The sequence below is a fragment of the Pseudoliparis swirei genome, chromosome 4 (assembly GCF_029220125.1).
Source record: "Pseudoliparis swirei isolate HS2019 ecotype Mariana Trench chromosome 4, NWPU_hadal_v1, whole genome shotgun sequence".
In the NCBI taxonomy this organism is placed as follows: Eukaryota; Metazoa; Chordata; class Actinopteri; order Perciformes; family Liparidae; genus Pseudoliparis; species Pseudoliparis swirei.
The window spans coordinates 14591365-14612511 of record NC_079391.1 but is presented as its reverse complement, the minus strand read 5'-3'; the positions used below and the strand labels follow the sequence as shown (position 1 = coordinate 14612511).

Sequence of the window (21147 nt, the reverse complement as noted above, 5' to 3'; positions counted from 1 at the left end):
TTTACTGTTGGTGTCATGGTCTTCAGTTTTTCCGATGACCAATAGGAGATACCTCCCCCAAGCTTTCCTTTAATACATGTCTTGCGCTCTCATTGGCTGTAGCTCCACGAAAGGACAGGGATTTAGCCTGTTAGGTGATCCAGCTGCAATCCTCTTAGTTTGCGTCTTTGAACAGCGATCACAGAGCTGATGCCAAATTGCCTCTGATCTGGAGCTTTTGGTTGAAAACTCCAAAAATTATTGGCGAGTGAAAACTCAGGGCTAAAGTTGTGTACTGTGACCTCATAACCTCATCCACATTGACAAAATCATCTAAATGTTCAGGCTTTACATTGGAAATCGTTTTAATAATGCTAAGCTATGCTTTCTGTCTAACAACAGACAGACATTTATAATACCAACAAAAGTATGTCCGTTGCAAGAAGAAGCATTTTTATTCAATGAATGTGACGTTGCTAGCTTGCCCTGGATAACATAAGCGGCTGCCACCTACAGCACTCTTTCACAATACTGGACTGATTTAAGACATTTTTTTCAGTATGACACAAAATTAACAATACCAAAGTTAACCTTTTAAATATTGAGAAAAGAAAGTTTCTACAAAATGTTATTTAAAATAGCACTTGTCAGTGCTAATCATGTATAAACTAACACTGTGAAGATAAGATAATGATTCATTGTGTATATGGAGTTCTGGTGTGAGAAGAATATGTTTTCTTGCTTTCTCACATGTAGGTGGTCCTGGACATGACATTTGGAGGGGGTGGTCATACCAAAGCAATACTGAATATGCTTCATGAAGTCACAGTCCTGGCCTTAGACCGAGATCCTACCGCCTTGTGTCTGGCCCAGCAGTTAGCCAAGGAAACCTCGTAAGTGATTTATTGTGAAATATCAACTAGACCAAACACACGTAAAATCTTTTGTTATAAGTTGTCTCGTTTGTGTAAACATTCCTGGCAATAAAACTGTTTCTGATTCTGATTCTGACAAATGTTTACACTAAATACATTTACCATTGATTGTATTGTTGCAGCTGACAGCGTGACCATTTTGAGCAGTGTTTAGTTTGTGCTTATTATTTCTTAAAACATACTGTAGGTGTGATGTAGTATTGCAGTTCTCCCTGTGTTTCTCACTTCTCGCATATCCGGAGCCCGATCAAAGACTGCTCGCCAAGATACAACCCCTGAGTTTCACCACCCAATCAAATCCATTCTCCCTTCTTAACTTAAAGCTTTTCTCCCCCCACGCAAAGCTGGTGGGCCCGACATGTCATTTGTCAGAGTAAGGGCCCACGCCTGCAGTGTGAAGGAGATGCGGCCTCCCACGGAGGATCTATAAGATATGAGGGGAGGAGGAGGAGGAGGAGGGAGGAGGGGGGGGGGAGTAGAGAGAAGCCCAGAGAAGTTAAAAAGTGAAGAGAGAGAGAGAGAGAGAGAGAAAAAGAAAGAACAGGGAGACACGAGGACACGATGCCAGGGTGAGAGGGCGGGTGTGAGTGTGCATGAGCAATGCGCAGGAGGATGAAAATGAGATGTTCCTAAAACCATGGCGTGGGAAGGAATCCTTTTACGTAGATTCTGGGGAAACCTCTCTCAAGGGAATCTGCCAGAGAATTGTGCTTGTGAGCAGGGAATGACAATTAAGAGAGAGAGAATGAGAACATTGTATTCTGTCAGCAACAATATACCCCTGCTCTAAACTCTTCCACGCCTACTCGTGATGCAAGTTGAGAGAAGCTTGAGAAATCTAGCAATTAACCAATATTATTGGAAGCCTGAGTAAAAGACCCTGGCAGCCTACGCAGTGCATCCACACAACAGAGTTGGAGGATTTTCTCTCTCCTCTGTGTTCCCATTGCTTGAGGAAACCTCAGTGCAAACTGTTGACTGTCGGTGTAAATCTAAACCCAGTTTTACAGAACAAAAATAATAATTTCCCCATCTAACGTTTATTTAATAGCATTAGCTTCTGAAAGTAACCCTCTGTTCCCTGGTGTCTTTAATGGGATTTGTCTCCTGCATGTTGAGCCTCGCTACTCTCTGCCTTTTACCATTCTTGTTGTTGCTATGACTTCCCTGCGCTTGAAGCTACGCAGGAGTTGTGCCCACAATAAATGTTATGAATCTAAAAAGGCACCAAGCATTATTGAAAAGCCCAGGAAGGCAAACGTTGGATTTACATGTGTGCATATGGAGTCACCAACAGACTGATATGATATGAGTTATGGTATTACCTGTTTGGATGCACATTCTTGATTTAATTTAAGTGCCATGTCACATTAGGATATCAGTTGTAGTCCTTGTCTTCTTTTCTTTTTGTAAATGTTGAATTGACCATCAAACTGCATGTGCTTTCAGTAATGCTGTCACTCATCCACACGTTCTTTCTCGCTATTTTTCATGGATGTAGCTACGTAGATGACATTGCTATTTTTAGTTTAGATTCACAGAATACAGCAGGGGGCTGCGTCGTAGGGGGTATTTTGTCCGAGGTACTGGTGATTGCCATGCTGGATGATATTGCATTGCAGCAACATTTCGGACTGGTTGAAATTTGATACCCGATGGCCCTCTGCATTATACTGACTCCATTCAAATGGTTTAGAGGCAGTGGCGGTGCGTCCATAGAGGGCGCTAGGGCGCCGCCCCTCTTAAAATGTTGAGATGAAAAAAAAAAGAAGAAGAAAAAAATATAATATATCCTGTCAAAAAACATTATATACCAAATCATTTAAATAGCAAATATACTGTGTTGACGCGCTAAATGTGTGTGGGAGACCGTCAGCCTGTCAACAACCACTTAAGTTAAATGTGACATAAATAATATATCGCCACTCATCTTCACGGAGAGAAGCCCCTCCCCATTTTCGGGGCGCCGGCCAAACGTGTGTGTGCGGCAGCGAGCAAACATTTCACGGTCGTTTCGGCAAGGACGGCTTCTCATTGACGGATGAAACGTGAATCTTGGGGCGCAAAAATTTGCGCCCTGGCCAATGACATCGGTTTTTATTTCACGTGGTTGGACTATTCGGCAAATCAGAGACCGGGATCGTTCCCTCAGCCAGAGAGTTCCACAGAGCTACGAGCAGGTTGCTAACGGAGCTGGTTAGCTGGAGCTCAGTGAGTAATGCGCTGTTTAGTTTCTCCTGTCTGTTGTTCCAAAGTCCTGGGACTGAAACTCTCTTGACTACAACGGGGTGAGGGATCTAAAGAGCTTCAGACAAGTGTAAGAAGCACGAATCTTGCCACAGTTATCGAGCAAACAGCATGAAGCTAACTCGCTAACAGCATGAAGCTAACCCTGTTTGCAGAGCAGAGCAGCAGAAGGAGACCGAACTGGCATCGAAAACACAACGAAGAAGTTCTGAAAAACAGACACATTCCCTCAAGAATAATGGAAACAGGCTGGTTACAGACATGATTGACTTTAACCAGAGAGTTATTGAGAAGTTTGCCAACTTTAAAGAGAGGAGGCTACTTTTCTTTACAGTAGTGGGGCTACTCTGTCAAACACCCAATGTAACATGTGATCTCTGTCTGACTCTATTCTGCTCTGAACCTCTTTCATGTGAGGGTGAAACTCTTTTATTTTGCAAACCTCTGAAACCCAACCCAATGTTCCTTAAAGCTGCTCTGAACCTCTCATGCCCAAAGTCACAGTGTGTTGATAGTTGTTATTGGACAGTGTTGAGCACGGTGTGTTCTTGAAATAAAGCTTTGATTTTTACAATATTCTACTCAAAACCTCTTTTCTTCTCAATGTTGAGGTCTATTTAAACCGCGTCGCCCAACTGCGCCCCCCCCCCCCAAAAAAATTTCACCAGCCGCCACTGTTCAGAGGGCTGTGTTTTGTCACACCAGGGCCATCGGTGTTAACATGGCCTTAATCCAGCCCTCTAAATTCTGACTGGTCGACCATTTAAAAAGGGCCTTCTAAATAATGTAAACGACGGCGGGACTTCACACACACCAGACGCTGACGCTGTTGTTTTACTTCTCACGCCTCTTTTGCTTTCATAATGCAGGTATGCTATCTAAAATCACACATCAGGGCAGCATTACGCAGCTGTCGTTCGGTATAGTGTGACAAAAGCTAAAGTTGGCAATATGGCGCATCTTCTTTCTCGAAGTATTCCGGAATCTGTGTTAAAGTGATAAAATCTCCCTGAAAAATTGAGCATTATTTCCCCCCTGAATAAATAAAAGTAAAAAAACACAAAACAAGAATAATCGTGAAGACAAAACATACCTGCAACAACACAACTGCCCCATGAAAATGATACACATGGTCTAGGTTTTTCCATGTGTGTGTGTGTGTGTAGAGAGATATGTTATTACCAGCCGTGACAGCGCCGCTGGTATTGTTTTCACCACGTGAGTCTATGGTTGAGTCATCGTGGCAAAATGTGGTCCTGGAGACACCGTCCGTATTCGGAACTACCACAGAGGCGGTTTTGAGTACTTTCCCAGTTGGTTATTTGTCTGTCTGGACAGATTTCGTCAGCCTGACCGCATTGCAACAAGATGCAGTCACAACACTTTACAGGTGTGTAGTTGAGATCAACATAGTACAGTCGAAGATGGGCCTGTTCCAAGAAAGGAGTGCTTGGATTTTTCACCATAGAAAGAAAATCCAACCAAGTGTCCGAGTCTTTGCCTTTATTCAGTATACAACTCAAGTTGGCCATTCTCTACACGATCAATCGTACATCATAGACGACATCCAGGGCAGTGCAGATTTCCATAATTGTGAATTGTCCTGATCTGCGGTGCAACATTTTCTCACTGGTCATAAAAGTTGCAATGTGATCACACCAGACACTACGACTAATCGACCCAGCGGCGTGAAGTGGTGTAGCAACGCTGTCATGGCTGCTAAAGTGGACATAGAGCATGGAAGCGTTTGGCAGTTATTGATGCCATTTCAAGGAGACGATGGCAAGGCCACCGTCAAGAGAATAGCCATTAAATGACAACATTTCCAATTTTTATAGCAATCATTAGGTCCAAAACTCGTGTGATTGTTAACTCTATTCTTCTGTGGACTGTAGATCTTTTCATCACTGCTCCCCTGCTGAAAACAATTAATCAGCATATTGTCTTTGGCTTTTCGCAGGGAAAGGAACTGAGTGGGTCAACACAAGGGAATATTTAAGGCTTGATTTGTGAGGAGGCAGCATCGTGTTGAACAATCATGCGCTCAAACGGAGTCTGCTGTGAAGGTTCCTGAGGTCCAAACCGAAGGCTGAATTCACAAAAACCTGCAAAAATTAAACTAAAAGAAAGCTTGTTATTCTTAAAGCACCCGCAAAGAATGAACTTCCTAAATGTACTTCCATGCAAATAGCTTCTCAGTGCTATGCTATATGCCTCTATGTAAATATGGTTATAAATAACATTTTGTAAGTGTTTAGGGCCGTTAAAATTGGCAAAAAGTTAAGTTTGAATTGTTGTTCTTTTTAACACAAAGGTATCTATTTTTGCACTATATTTCTAACACCGGGTCCTTATTGGTCCTGAGTGATGCCCAGTTTCTATTGATAACTGTCACTTTACATGCTCTCAATGGAAAAGCAACAGCCGTGCGTTCTGCTTCAGACATGTGTAAGAAGAGGGCAAATACGACTCAATCATCTTTTAAGTGGCTCTCTGCCTTGTGCTCACTGCATGACTTTCCGTGATAGTACAGCTTTTTTACTTTTTGCTATTTCACATAAAATAATCAAATTCAAATATCAGTTTTTTATCACATATATATATATATATATATATATATATTCAGTAAACTCAGTGGTACAGACTTTAACGTAGCCGTTCTTTCAGATATTACCTTCCATATTAATCACATGAATATGCAGTTGCAGGAAAGAAGCCAAACTGTATTCAATCTCTTTGCACCCATGTACGCATTTCTCCATTTGGAAGACCTGTTCGGAGAACCATTCGATCATTCAGACGTGGCACATTCTCTTGCCTGTGAAAAGATGCGGAAAGTTGTCAGAATGCAAGAAAACATCCCTCAAGTACAAAGCTGACATAGAAACATTGCAGCAGCCATTCAAGAACCCTTTCCTACATCATGCAGCAACAAATGATGTTTCCTCCCCCTGCCCCCCTGCTGCTGTCAGTGAGAAACCTTTGCGAACTGAAGTCAGACCTCTTCCAAGCAAAGCGCAATGAGAAGGGGTTTTCATTTTGAGCACTTACATCTGCGAGAGCAGCTTCCTCAACAATGAAGCACAAGTCAAACGAGAGAAACACGCCGACAGCCTTCCAGCTCATGCAGATTGGATGCACAAACATTGACATTCAGTCTATTGCACAGCAGCAGGAGAGGCCAGAAGTATCTCATTGAGACACAACATTATACTGATCCACCTGTGGGAGAGTGCCGATGGCTTTTGAGATGAATGCATGCTTATTTGATTCATGTTTGAATTGGAGGGGAGAATAGAAAATGCACTACAAGTTTGACTATTAGTTGCTGCACTTGGCATTAACTTGTGTGGCATCATTTAATGAGGATTTGTGAGACACCATTATACTGAAATTATGGTACATCACTCAATCTGAATATTTTGTGTCTTTTGTAAAGCTTACTAAATGAAGAGAAGCATTATTAAATGGGTTTGAATAAAACTTAGATTAATAATATATATTTTGATATTTTCAAAAATGTGTAGATATTATGAGCTAATTGAGTGATTGGTTTCCAGTATCCTACTGGTGGAAGTGCATTGTCTCAATCTGGCCCTCTGGTAGTGAGGATTACATTTGTGTGGCCCTCTCTATTGTCAAAAACCATCCCTGACCTACAGTGAATGAGTGACTCATCTACATGAATAGCCAGAGGGGGAGAAGAGCGACTGGTGGGTAGTGCCCGCTGGTGGAGCCACAAGCTTTCCAAAGAGTGTTACACAAGTCAGGCCTGTACAAAACGATTGCCGAATTCCTTCCTCATTTTAATAGTGTCGGGGAAAAGAAATATTGAGAGCTGATTTCACACCAGCACACTGGAAAATGTATTTGAAGGAATCTATGGGAGGAGTTTGTGTGTTATGTGTCCAATTGTTAAGCTACGAAGCTATGATACTATGAAGCAGTGTTCTCAACCATGCCCAGTTCAAATGCATGAATGGGGAAAGGTGAAAATTCATTCTAAGAAAATTTGAATTCTGTAGTCTGTGTGTCACCCACACGCAGGTGATGAACATACCTTCCACTAGACACGGTGAGTTCTTCACCAACATGTTTGCAAAACAGTTGTATAACATTTCTAAATTATTAACTTCTTTATGTGGCTTAGACACAGTGTTGGAGATATAAATGCCTTACGTAAGGTCTTATATTATTAAAGAGGACAGGTTTTAGTCGTGCATGTGCTGAGGTCCAAGTGTGGGCTCATAATTGCTTCAGTGATCTCAGCTATTTTTAGTTGTAGCACCCCACAACATTGACATCACGCAAGTTTTTGTTATTCCGGCATCCCACCGGATCAACCTATCACTGAATATGATCTTCTCCAAAACTTGCACAGAAACAATCCAAAGCGCTTTGAAGATTGAATCATGGGATTTGTGAAATACTCGTCACAAAGATTATGAGCCAATTCTGATGAGACTGGTGTTAGTTAATGGTGGATCCAATGACCAAGAAAAGACAGAAACCATGGATACAACTCAACATTTGAATAAAGTCCATTTAATTTGTCAGCATATTTAAATAGTTTAAACTTCATTTTATTTTAGACAGACCGTTTCAAAGTTCTTAGCCGTGTCATTATTTTCAAAACTTTTAGTAGCCGTCTGTGTTATTACGAATTCCACTGCTTTTCTTGGCCAGACCTAATCAGCGTGGCATTAAAGTGCTAAAATTAGAAAGGTACTGGAAACCCGATTTGCTCAGGTCCGCTGACCGGTCCAATTGGCTATCCTGACCCTAACCTCTCAAGGTGAATGTCTAACCTTATACTTTGTGGCTAACTAGTTTTTAGGCACATTTTACACATAGGTCTGCCTTTTCTGTTTCCTATTTTGTGTAGAAGACATGGTGTTAGTCTATTTTTCTCTTTTGGCTGTTTGTGTCTCTTTATTTTGTGTTGTTGAGGAAGAGGCCTGGCTAGACCAAGACAAGACCATCTGCAAGCCTGTAGCCAAGCAACGTTTGGCTACAGGCTTGTAATTCAAGGGAGCACCTTCCCTCAGTGGACAGTGTAATTACAGTTGGGATCTGCGGTAAATGTGGTCAAATGACCCGCTTGATTTAAACAACTGTGCAACCAACCAATGTATTGATATCGATATAAATCATTGAATGCCAGTTGTCGTATGTTAGCAACTAGCGTTGAGCTAACAAGACACGCATCCGCCTAATACAGCTTGACCTCCAGTAGAAATGCTTGAACGGGAACACAGAATGTCCAAAGTTTTTGAAAACTAATGAAATATAAAGTGTTTAAACTGTCACCAAAAAGACAAAAGAAATAGGTAGAGTTCTTGTGAGAAGGAAGTTAAAGAAAAGGCTTGCACAGTTGATGGGAGAGAACAACAAAGCCTTTCCTATAGATTTTTCAACAAATCGATCCCGGTGCAGGGTGGTGAATAACAACGGCCAAGCAATGAAGGCCCTTGCAGCGTGGGTGAGACGCTCCCTTGCCATTTTGTCTTTACTGGGTTTTGAAATGGAGGACATGCCAATTTGTGTTTTTTCCTGGAATACCCCAAGTTAATCTTGAGAAAGGTGGAATCAGTTTGTCACCATAAAAGGGACAAATATAAACAAATATAAAATGTATTCTAAATGGGAAGGGCTTGATACCTGTATTAGATAAATTCCTATTATGATGCCGATGCTGCTAACTGGTATCAATCCAGTTCAGTTACTGGTGCCGCTTTACGACAAACTTAAGCAGACTGTAGAGGAGCAATAGAGCAACAGATAGTTGTAAGCTAATAGGAAAAGATAACTTTACTGGGAAACATGTTTTGTATCCAGTTTTACAGACGCTGACTCAAATTCATATTGAGGCGCCACCGTGCTCCTCAAAAATGTGCCCTTCGAACAGGAGGAAGAGAGAATAAGTCGTAGTTAGAATGATGCGGGATGCAAACAACTTGCTTTTTTCTTCTTAATCAGAGCGGCTGGGTGCTTGGTCACCAGACATAACATGATGCCGGCCAAATAGACAATTATTAAGCCGACTACGTTATTTAATTTATTTTCAATTCTGATAAAATAGTTTTGATTTACAAGTTGACCACTAGCCTACGCTTCAAAACAATGCAAGCATGGCGTACGTGCGCTCAGCCTTGAGGTCATGTCCTGCAAAATAAAGAGGGGAGAGTCGTCTTCAGTGTTTGACAAATAATAGCAAAATAATTGATGACAAAGCATATTCAACTTGAAATCAATACAGGATAAGACATGATATATATTTTTTTAAGTGTGTGTGTGAAGTGATTTTATTTTTATTCAGTAAACTGTTGAAATTCAGATAATAGACTAATAGTAATTAAAACACCTGTCAAACTACATGCTTGGACTCTGTATTTTCAAGAAATAGATGCAGTGCCACTAACAAAGGCTATGAAGCGATGAGGTTGATATAATGACGCTTACCCTGACGGAGGGTGAACTTCATGTTATTCTGAGAGAAACACTCAGATTGATCTTGGGGTGGACATGTTAATCAATCGCTGTTTTGTAATTCTTAAATTGCAAAAGCTGCTATTAAAGGAACAATGTTTGTTGTCTTGATAGCTCCACCGTCTAACCAACCTGAGTGGTGGAGACACTTTTGCCCCGTGGGCTTCACATGCACAGACGCTCCATGTGACATATGCGAGTGGGAGTAGATGAAGAAAACAACTTTTTAAATGCTTCACCACGCAAAGCTTTGAAGCTCACAGAACTGCTGTGTGAAAATGGCCAAGGCCAAGGGTGGGTTTAAGTGCAACCCACATGTTTACATATTACATTGTTGCAAGAGTAGCGTAGCAAAGTCTCCCCTGTGCTTCTTGACCACGGTCTGGAAGCAGATGCAGGAATGATTTAACAACAAGGCTTTGAGTTCTCTAAATATTTTAATTGGAGTGCTGGAGCTATAGTCAGTCAGCACTTTTGTTTGTTACAATACTGATAGAACCAGTGTGTGCCAAGCCTGTTGTTCTGCAACGCTTTTTGTTTTTAATTTGAATTAAGTCATACTAATCGTAATACATGTTTACAAGGCTTAAAGTTAAAAGTTATTATATTCTACTGTGATTGATGGTTTACATGTTTTGACAGTTCAATATCTAAATAACGATCTAATTTCATCATGATATGTCGGTCTGGCTTCAAGAAGGAGTTTATATGTTGACTGTATCCAATGTTGCATTGGTCATACTATAGATTAATTAGTTGCTTGTGTATCATGAATAATGTAGACGTTTTGTGCTTTGAAAACTTTAAGTTGCATTATGAATTGCACTATTGATATATAAAGAGATGGTAATTAGATTATTTTCCTGTATTTACTGCACGTTGTATATTAGTATATTATCCAACTATTTCCATTCACTTTGCTAATGTTACCCCTCTTCCACTCATTTAAACTTGTCCACAGAACGCACACAGAACCATGTGTTCTTGGTTGTGTGAAGCTTACAAATTTGTCATTATCAACAGCTAGACGTCGGGGAAATGATGATTAAACACGAGGCAAACTTAATTGCATTCTATAAATGACTGAATGAATGACACGGGATACCAATATCAGCGGTAATATTTACTAAGACATGTGGGGAGATAATTCCAGCTGGAGCTGAAATTCCCTTTGTTTAGGTCCTATAATAGAGGTATAAAACATATCACTTTAGACTTTACAGCCGATTCATGTTAACTTCACACTGATCACTGATTCACAGAGTTAACTTGAGCTGCTTAGCTTTTGCTGTTTGGTCTGTGATGTACAAAATGAGATGTTTGTCATTTGGAAATGACAATCAGATATTTTTGGTACTTTAACTTCAAGAGTAATAACTTCACTAAAATCAATGGGTGGAGGAGGCTGATGAAGACCCGTTGCTCCTAATGTATAGATGATAACTCCTGTCGCTCTCCTCTGGCATCATCTTTGTTCACACAGTTAAAAGGTCATATGAAAAATGCATGAATGTGGCTGGAGGATCTCACTACTCGTGCGTGTGGAAGTGACTGTGTACACAGTGTCTTGCTCTGTCAGTGACGAGGAAGGATCTGAAGAGGCAAGCAAAGGCAGTTTGCGGGCTCCTAAGGGAGCACCCACATTATTTTTTAAAGGTTGACTGGAAAGCTACTTCCGCTGTTTTGGGTTTTCATTGAATCGAATATCTCATGTGGTCTTCACATGAACATGTCAGCTTAAAATGCTTAATATTACCGTAGAATGTTGAAAGTTGGTTGTATTTGTCACGAACCAGTTGATTGCATTAAGATGTCTTATTGAACTGAAACGGATTGAAAACACAGAGGCATGTATTTTTCTCTTTTTGTCTGTTTATTACTAGTTTTGTACCTTGCCTTTCACCTTAAATATCAATAAATAATTACTATACTTTTTGAAACACTTGATGTTACTGAAATAAAGTAGCATCTATTTTCATAATCCATGCAAACAAGGCAACGCTGACGGCAGCCAGATGCATTGATATGCAAATGTATAATACGCCCATTACGTTCCCTAATCCTTTCTCCAGTGGTCGTGTGAAACCGTTGCTCGGCCGATTCAGCGAGCTTGAAGCCCTGCTGTCCGACAATAACATTAAGCCACGCAGCATCGACGCTGTCCTGTTGGACGCCGGCTGCTCCTCCATGCAGATGGACCAGGCGCAGAGAGGCTTCTCCCTCAGTAAGGACGGGCCCCTGGACATGAGGATGGATGGAGAGAGGTAAGAGATTTTGCAAAATACAGTAGGTGTGTATGAACACAAATGTTATTAACACTGCTGCATTAACAAAGCTGTCATAAAAGTACCATTTTACTTCATTTGACTAATACACAATGGTTGGAGCTGCTGGATAATTAGAGTTATTGGTGCCTTGAATTGCTTCAGGGCTCATTGGATCAGTAATGTTGAAGCGCAGCTAATAAAACTTTATGTTGATTAGCCTTTTTCTAAAATTTGAAAAAGTGAAAAGTGAAAACATATTTTCGGAGGTGAATTATAATTTTAATAAACAATAATTGTTTTTTGTAAACCTACGCTGTCCTAACAAGCAACCTCTTGTGTGTGGAAACAGCTTTTCTTTCTTATAAGCAGAGGCAGAATTTGTTTTTTTGTCAATTTTAAGCATGATTGGGTTTGTGAACATTAAATGTTAAAATACACTTTAAAGCAGAGACAGAGCAATAAATCAGCCAGCCAATATATGCATATTTCAATTATTTCCTATTTGTCTATACACATAATGGGCCTCCAAGTAACACAACATGCTAAAGATTTATAAATGGAAAAAAACAGTCATTATCATTTCACAAATGTTATTTTCATCTGTGATATGTCACGTTTAGTACATATTTTTTCTATCAATTTTTATTTTATGAATCCTCATCAAACATGTGTTGTTCCAAATAAGTGTGTATGTAAATAAATACATATATGTTGATGTATGATAAAACTCAATTATAGAGTGTTATGATGCATCAAGCTGTAAGTGTTTGCAATTTTTCCTTTGAATTTACAATATTTGCAATAAGACTGTACAAAAAACTTCAAACTACCATGAGATTGATGTAAAAGATAGATTGATATATACGGAGTTGGATAAATATAAATGTAAGTATATATATGTTTTGCAATGTAAAGCTTCTTGAATGTTTTCATAAATATATATGAATCACTTTACAAGGTCCACATAATGTGCAACGCCTTGAGGCTATTGCACAAGCTGCATCTCTCTTTTCATTTCCTCACAATCATTCTATTCACAACTGTCAGCCATAAAGGATTTCAGCTGTATCTCAGAGTTGTCAGAATTCGCCGCTGTCAGCAAGGACGTGACGTCAAGCAGCTTAATTGGGCTCCTCTTTGTGCGTAGGTACCCCGACATGCCCTGCGCTGCTGACGTCGTGAATACCTTAGATCAACAGGCTCTTGCATCCATCCTCACTGCATACGGGGAAGAAAGACACGCCAGGAAAATAGCGGCAGCCATTGTGAAGGCACGCCGCGTCAACCCCATCACCCAGACACAGCAGCTGGCCAGCGTGGTGGCAGGTAGCTACACACTATCCTGATTAATTCCCCCGCAGCATTCTAGAGCCTGCGATGGAAAATAAAACACGAGTGGAGTTATTAAGGTCGTCTCCCCGTGGGACGTATTTGTCTCAGAAAATTACATGGACTGTGACCTTAGTCAGTATCCTCTCTCTTGCCTCTGTTTGGGTGCCTTTCTTCCACATCTTCTGTTGAGGGAGCTGAGACAAAGACTGAGCTGGAGGTGGCTGCAACAGAATGTGGCTCAGGACTTGAAAGCCTCACACACAGGAACACATCTCTCTCTATCTCTATCTCTCTCTCTCTATCGCTTTCTCTCTGTCTATCTGTCTGTGTCTCTATCCATCTCTCTCTCTTTCCTTCCATATTGCTTTTTTTGTGTTACTTCCCCTCATCTGATTCCCCTTTTCTCTGCTCACAAATATGCACACACACCTGACACAAATACAAACACCCACACACCCACACGCTCACACACATGACACAGTCGTGCATAAAGCCCGGATCACACTGTTTGTCTTCACTGATTGTTTTTTCTTTTAGCCGTGTGTTTGTAGATTTGAGCTGCTGAATGAGTGAGATGTTATTGCACAGGGCAGCATGTGCGTCAGTGTCGCCCAGGGAGCGCAGGTGTGAGTAAGAGCAGCTGTTTGATATTTCTTGAAGAGCAAAGCAATTCACCATGGATGTCTATTTGAAACGATCCAAGAGGTTTTCATTTGAGAAAGTTCCATCAGGGCTCTATGAACGATTGTGACTTTGATGCTTTCCGGAGAAATGACGGGGATGGGAGGAACTAGTGGCTTTTGCATTTTATTATTATTATTTTGTTTAGCTTATCTTACCTCATTCCACAGCATGAAAATGCAGAATTTTCGAGATGAAAACAACAACATAGTGTAGGAAGACGGTCTTGCATTTTAACATGTATGTGTTTGCATCAGCAGTGACCGGATGGTCATACTGCATTTAGTCCTTTACAAGACCATGGCTTTGGAGATGTATGCACACCTGGAGACGCATCGTTATTTTTTTCAGGAGTAATTCTATACTGAATGAAAAATAAGATAACTGAACATAATTTTGGCGACAGCATAAGCAAATGTTGGCTAACAAGTTATCGTCCCAGGAACAGCTCACAAGTCATATCTGACCGGTTTTAGTTTATTTCTCTTTACAAAAGTGACCTCTAAAATATATAACACGACAGTTTTAGCTATATGTCTCGATTAGACTACCGGCTTTTGACCACAAAAGTCATGACTTAAAAATGTAGCCTAAAAACACATCAACATGACACAGGCAGCCATGGAGACACATCCGTGTAATACAGCTTTGGAGGTAACAGAAAAATCCCAGAGCCATTAACTGTTGTTGTTGTTGTTGTTGTTGTTGTTGTTGTAAAGATGCTTGAAAAGCCTCAAATGAAAAGCAGAGCAGCTTTGCAAAATTGTAACCAACATGTTACTGAAAGGAATGTTTGTTTACTTTGCTGAATGCTGATGGCAGGAGTCAAGTGAGCTACATTTAGCTACATTACAGCACCGAATGCATTCAACACAACAACCCAATGCGTGTGCGTGTGTGTGTGTGTGTGTGTGTGTGTGAGAATAGCTCGTGGGTAGGACATGGATGCTTTGATTTAGAGGTACCAACAAACTGTGTAATGTTAAGTCTGACCCTGGGCAACAACATTAAAGCGGGTTTGGTGATCTACTTGAATTAATTCAACATTAGCACATCAGCTTTCACTGGCAATTTAAAATGCATTCAGAAAAACAAAACCTGTTGCAGAGTTCCGTAAGATGGAAACAAAAGCATCAATTGTGTTTGCTTTTGAAACACTTTAAATCCATCCATCCAGCCAGCCAGCTATCCTCTTCCACTTCTCCAGGACCAGTCGAGGGTATTCCAGACGTCCCTTTTCCCACCACGTTTTCAACTCTTCATGTCACCAAAGTGTTCCAAGGCCAGACAAGAAGTATCATGTCCCCAGTGGATTCTGGGTCCACCCCGGAGCGTCTTGCCAATTGGAAATGCCTGGAGAAGCTCTAAAGGGATGCCCTAGAGATCGAGTGATGAGCGTAGACATCTGACCAGGATGCCTCCTGGAGGAACCTTCTTCTGGGCACGTTCAACTGGTAACGGGCCCGTGTAATACTGTCTCAGTCTCAAGTGTTTTAAGAAAATAAATGTGGTCACGTGGACTAAATTAATATCGGCTACAAGCTGATTTCAATTTTTTTTCTTCTTTTCTTCTTTTAACAAAGAGGCATGTTTTGCACTCAATCAAGAGTCATGGTACATTATTGCATGATTACAAACCAAGCTAAACTAAACCAGCAAAGAAGAGATTCAGAACCACCCACTATGAGAGGACATGTACATAAATTACACAGTGCAACTTTCTGGTGAAACAAAGCACATTTCCGATATTTGGTGATGCCACTTCATTCTCATCAGTCGATTGTTGGCCAAAATAAACATTTTAACTTGAGCACATTTTTTAATCGCTTGTGCCACCTCAAACCAAGTGTTTTCAGCATCCTCCTGTTTCACTTATTCTGCTCCTGCCTTTTGTTTGGCCTGTGACCCCAGAGGACCAAACGCTGTCATCTTATTGTAGAATATAGTTGTTCCCTTGCCTTTGTCAGTGAGCACTACAAACATCAAATATAGCAATTTAAGATGAAACGTAACACAAAGGTAGAGTACTGAACTCTGTATGTTGTCCTATGTCATAGTGTACATTCACAGTGCTGTTGTCTGTCCACATCCTCATCTCTTCTTTTCTCCATGGATGTGTCTCGGACCTTTGAAAGATGGATTAGAGAGCGTGCACATGGCTTGGTGAGGCCAGACTAGGGCTGGTCCTGGTATTGATTGCAGTGTGAGTCACACTGTGGGCTGTTTAGTGCAGGAGGAGAGAAATGCCACATCACTCACTTCTCTATTTATTGCCGGTTCTCTTCGGGTCTATACAGGTGTCTAATTGTTCATTTGTCTTCTGTGTGGGGGTTATGAGTTGGTCACGGTGAACTCAACTCGTTGCATGTGTTGACATAAAGCGAATGTATTCCCAACTTTAATGTGCAGCAACGTTTTTATATATTTTCAGATTGAGTTCTGGCCTTAACCTTTCTTTAAATGAGCTGTATTTACCATGATGAACATATATATGGCAGCAAACGACTAATTATTGTGGCAAGACACAAGGAAGTAATGTCTGCCTGAGCAGAGAATGAAGTCGCTCTCTCTTTTGTGCGTGTTGTTATTCAAGCTTCTCCTTGCTTTGTTGACATAGCCGGGCTGCCCCGCACAAGCTTTCAGTGCATGTTAGTTCACGTACTGATCTGCTCTTCTCTCATATGGAGGATACACCTAATAATGTCGTCCCAACCGACGGCGACGGCGCTGAAGTGTTGGGCCCCGCCCTCCGGTTTCCCCCCTTTATAGTTAAACACTAGAAGCTGCGTCAGCGCTCTCCTCTTGGTTTTCACTGTCTGCGCTGATCGCTATAGTAACAATGAGTCGCCATGTTGAGAGCCCTTGAGAGGCATGAAATGCTCATATCTTGTACCTTAAATGTCCACATTTATTGACCGTTTTGTACTCGATTCCTCATGCACTCTGCACCCGGTATGTTATTCATCAAACCGGTGCCCGAGTCTGTAAGTGTTCTCTAAACTGCGCATGCGTTTCGAGGATCACTGATATAACTGGATGAGATGTGAAGAGATTTGTATGTAAAGTTCCCCTTCTCTAAAAGGCCAGTGCTAATTGTTCAGTAGTAAAGAAAAGTTTAATGGGGGGATAGAAACATAAATCACTTTTTTTATTTTATCGAAAGCAAGACTGAGTGCACCAGTCAGACGGCAATAATTTAAAAACAAAACAATATGTGGGTATTTTTAAACATTAATCATGGCATTGTCATAACATTGTTATGCTCAGTAAGAATTAACTTAAACTTGGCATTCCTCGAGCTGATAAGTCAGGAGAGGCATTCGGCATTTACCTCAAGATTCAAGATTCAAGATTCAAGATGTTTTATTTGTCACATACACACACAGGGTGTGCAGTGAAATGAAAGTGGCAATGCTCAGCAGGAATGTGCAAGGGCAACAAGTACACACTATTTACAAATAAAAAACAACACAATATTTACAGTAAGTGTGTGTGTGTGTGTGTGTGTGCCTAAGAGGGGCAGTTGTGTGGGTCTATGTGGGGGTCCTGGTGAGGTCGGAGTTCACAATCCTGATGGCCTGAGGAAAGAAACTCCGTCTCAGTCTCTCTGTTCTTGCAGCGTGACTACGGAGGCGCCTGCCTGACCGCAGCAGCTGAAACAGTCTGTTGTTGGGGTGGTGAGGATCCTTCATGATCCTGCCGGCTCTGGTTCTGCACCTCCTGGTGTACAAGTCCTGCAGGGTGGGAGTGTAGTTCAATAGTGCGCTCAGCCGAACGCACTACTCTCTGCAGAGCCTTCCTGTCCTGAGCGGAGCAGTTGCCAAACCAGGCTGTGATGCTTCCTGTCAGGACGCTCTCTACAGCTCCAGAGTAGAAGGACTGAAGGATCCTCTGGGAAACTTTAAATTTCCTCAGCTGCCTGAGGTGGTAGAGGCGCTGCCTTGCCTTTCTCACCAGAGTGTCTGTGTTTGTTGACCATGTCAGATCCTCGGTGATGTGGACTCCCAGGTATTTATACCCACTCACCCTCTCCACAGTAGTCCCGTTAATCCCCAGTGGTGAGTACGTCCTCTGTTGTTGTACCCTCCTAAAGTCCACAATCAGCTCCTTAGTTTTGGTGACATTCATGATGAGGCTGTTGTCCTGGCACCAGAGTGACAGATCAGCAACTTCCTCCAGGTAGGCCTTCTCGTCGTTGTCGGAGATCAGGCCCACCACCACTGTGTCATCCGCAAACTTGATGATGGTGTTGAGCTGAACCTGGCCACACAGTCATGTGTGTACAGGGAGTACAGTAGGGGCTGAGGACGCAACCCTGGGGATCCTGTCTTCAGGGTCAGGGATCTGCAGGTGTGTCTGCCCACCCTGACCACCTGTGGCCTGGCAGTCAGGAAGTCCAGGATCCAAGCACACAGGGGGGTGTTCAGTCTCAGCTCAATCAGCTTGCCGGCCAGTCTGGAGGGGACTATGGTGTTGAAAGCTGAACTATAATCAATGAACAGCAGTCTCACATAGCCCCCCTCTGGCTGTCCAGATGAGAGAGTGTGGTGTGCAGTACCTGGGAGACAGCATCATCCGTGGATCTGTTTGGGCGATAAGCAAACTGCAGCGGGTCCATGGAGGAAGGGAGGAAGGCGCAGATGTAGTCCTTTATCAGCCTCTCAAAGCATTTCATGACCACCGAGGTGAGGGCCACCGGTCGGTAGTCATTCATACATGCTGGAGAAGCATTCTTGGGCACAGGGACAATAGTGGATCTCTTGAAGCAGGCGGGGACCACGGACTCAGCCAGGGAGTCCGTGGTCGGGACGCATCAACCACATCAACACCATCTACACCCTCCATCTGCTCCGCATGGAGCCTCAGATGGACCAGCCGCTCGCTCTTCACTATTACATTGGCTTGTGTGTATTTTGCAATAAGGTTACGAGGAGAGTCAAGTACTGCACATAATCATAAAATAAAAACATTCATTTGATCTGAAATCTGAAACTGGTTATGAAAGTGAACGTTACAAATGCTACCAAACCCGTCCACACATGCTGTCGTTTTAATATGAATGTAGTGAAAAGGGCACTACGGTGAAGGTAGCACTTGTATCATTTTCTTTGATTACTTTATTTAATTGACAGATGTGTAAAATCTGTGAGTTGCTCACAAAGAATGATACAAAAGCTCCACTTTAAATATTATGTTTCCAGTGATGTAATACCTTGCTTGGTGAAAAGTCATTCAACATGATTAAAAAAAGGACTAAATTGACTAAAATACTCTTCGTCTAAGACCGACAGGACTGATAAGCCGACTAATGGACCAAGGCCCTCTCCCTCGGTGGAGCTGAAAGCGGGCGAGGCAGAAACTAGCATAAATAGAGCAAAGGAAATTTTAGAAATATTGTGTGTTTGAGTTAAATCTGATTTGAATTGTGCAAAGTGAAATCAAGACAACTGAATTTGTACCTCAAAGCAAAGACGTCCTGCTTCAGTTCAATCATCAACTCGTCTTGTTTTTTCACTCTTCTTGTGTTTGGATCTCATTGTAAATTTTTTATTGAAGTTTTAAATATGTTTAGCCTCTCCTGCACATTTTAAAAACACTTTATTGTTTCCTGATTTGGCGACAGCTGTTACGAAAGCCTTCATGTTTTCTCACTGTCCACATATCTGGTTCATCGTCATTAACGCAATATCTCAGGAATGCCTTGAGGGAATGTCAACGTCAACTTGCATTCAAGGTCAAAGGTCACTGGGACCTCACAAAATATATTTTTGGCCACAACTAAAGATTTCATCGGATAATTCTGACAATTTCTCACACATAACTAAAAGGATACAATGATAAAGTATTGACATTTTGGACAGCCATGAGTGTAAACTGCAACATGATTGAATCACGAGGCAGTACTACGAGTTCTGTTTAGGTTGAGCACCCGGTTATCACTCTGCCCACTCACTCTGCCCATCTCTTTGTCTCTAGGATCATTTCCTGCAGCTGTTCTCTATGCACGTAAAGACCGACTCCAAAGACCTGCACACGTGGCCACTAAGACTTTCCAAGCGCTGCGTATCTTTGTGAACGACGAGCTAAACGAACTCCATGCAGGGCTGCGTGCTGCCCGGGCGGGACTGACACCTGGAGGACGTCTCTGCGTGATCACCTTTCATTCGCTAGAAGACAGACTGGTAAAACGATTCCTCCAGGGAGATGACTTGTCCAATCTAGATCAGTATCACTTCAGCCCGAGAAAGCGAGGCGCTGGGAAGGAAAAACTGGTGGAGGAAAAAAGAGATGGTGGAATGGTTGATTGGCTTCCTCTGCGAAGAAAAGTGATCACCCCAGAAAGGGACGATGTCAAAGAGAATCCTCGAGGACGCTCCGCTAAACTGAGGGCAGTACTCAGATGTTAATGATCTTATGACAATTATGAGAGAACCGACATTTTCTTTTTTTCCATCAAATCTTTTTTGAACTTTTTTCGAGAGTAAGTTTTTACAATTGATACTCAAAGCTAGTTCAGTGAAAGGCCGATATGAATTTACACAGTTTCAACCTTCGCATGTCTGTATGTATATATATTTGTGTGTGTATATATATGTGTGTGTGTATATATATATATGTATATACAGGACTGTCTCAGAAAATTAGAATATTGTGATGAAGTTCTTTATTTTACAATGTAAAAAACAAAATGTCATGCATTCTGGATTCATTACAAATCAACTGAAATATTGCAAGCCTTTTATTCTGATTTATTGCTGATTATGGCTTACAGCTTAAGAAAACTCAAATATCCTATCTCTAAATATTAGAATATCATGAAAAAGTATACTAGTAGGGTATTAAACAAATCACTTGAATTGTCTAATTAACTCAAACACCTGCAAGGGTTTCCTGAGCCTTGACAAACACTCAGCTGTTATAAATCTTTTTTTTTACTTGGTCTGAGGAAATATTAAAATTTTATGAGATAGGATTTTAGAGTTTTCTTAAGCTGTAAGCCATAATCAGCAATATTAAAAGAATAAAAGGCTTGCAATATTTCAGTTGATTTGTAATGAATCCAGAATGCATGACATTTTTGTTTTTTTAATTGCATTACAGAAAATAAAGAACTTTATCACAATATTCTAATTTTCTGAGACAGTCCTGTATATATATGGCAGCAGTCTCTCTATTTTTGCCTTGGTGAGAAGCCTCATGAGAGCCTGTGTGATAGC

The 21147-nt window shown here is 41.4% G+C and overlaps 1 protein-coding gene across 1 annotated transcript in view; it reads left to right on the top strand.

Moving 5' to 3' along the window:
- The window catches only part of mettl15 (methyltransferase 15, mitochondrial 12S rRNA N4-cytidine), a 44028-nt gene extending 23439 nt beyond the window's left edge, over window positions 1-20589 (top strand). The window contains exons 3-6 of the mRNA XM_056413007.1: window positions 736-872; window positions 11723-11914; window positions 13065-13243; window positions 19907-20589. Of these exons, the coding sequence (XP_056268982.1) occupies window positions 736-872; window positions 11723-11914; window positions 13065-13243; window positions 19907-20337 (939 nt within the window). The 3' untranslated portion in view covers window positions 20338-20589. The remainder of the gene's footprint in view (window positions 1-735; window positions 873-11722; window positions 11915-13064; window positions 13244-19906) is intronic.
- The last annotated feature ends 558 nt before the right edge of the window (window positions 20590-21147 follow it).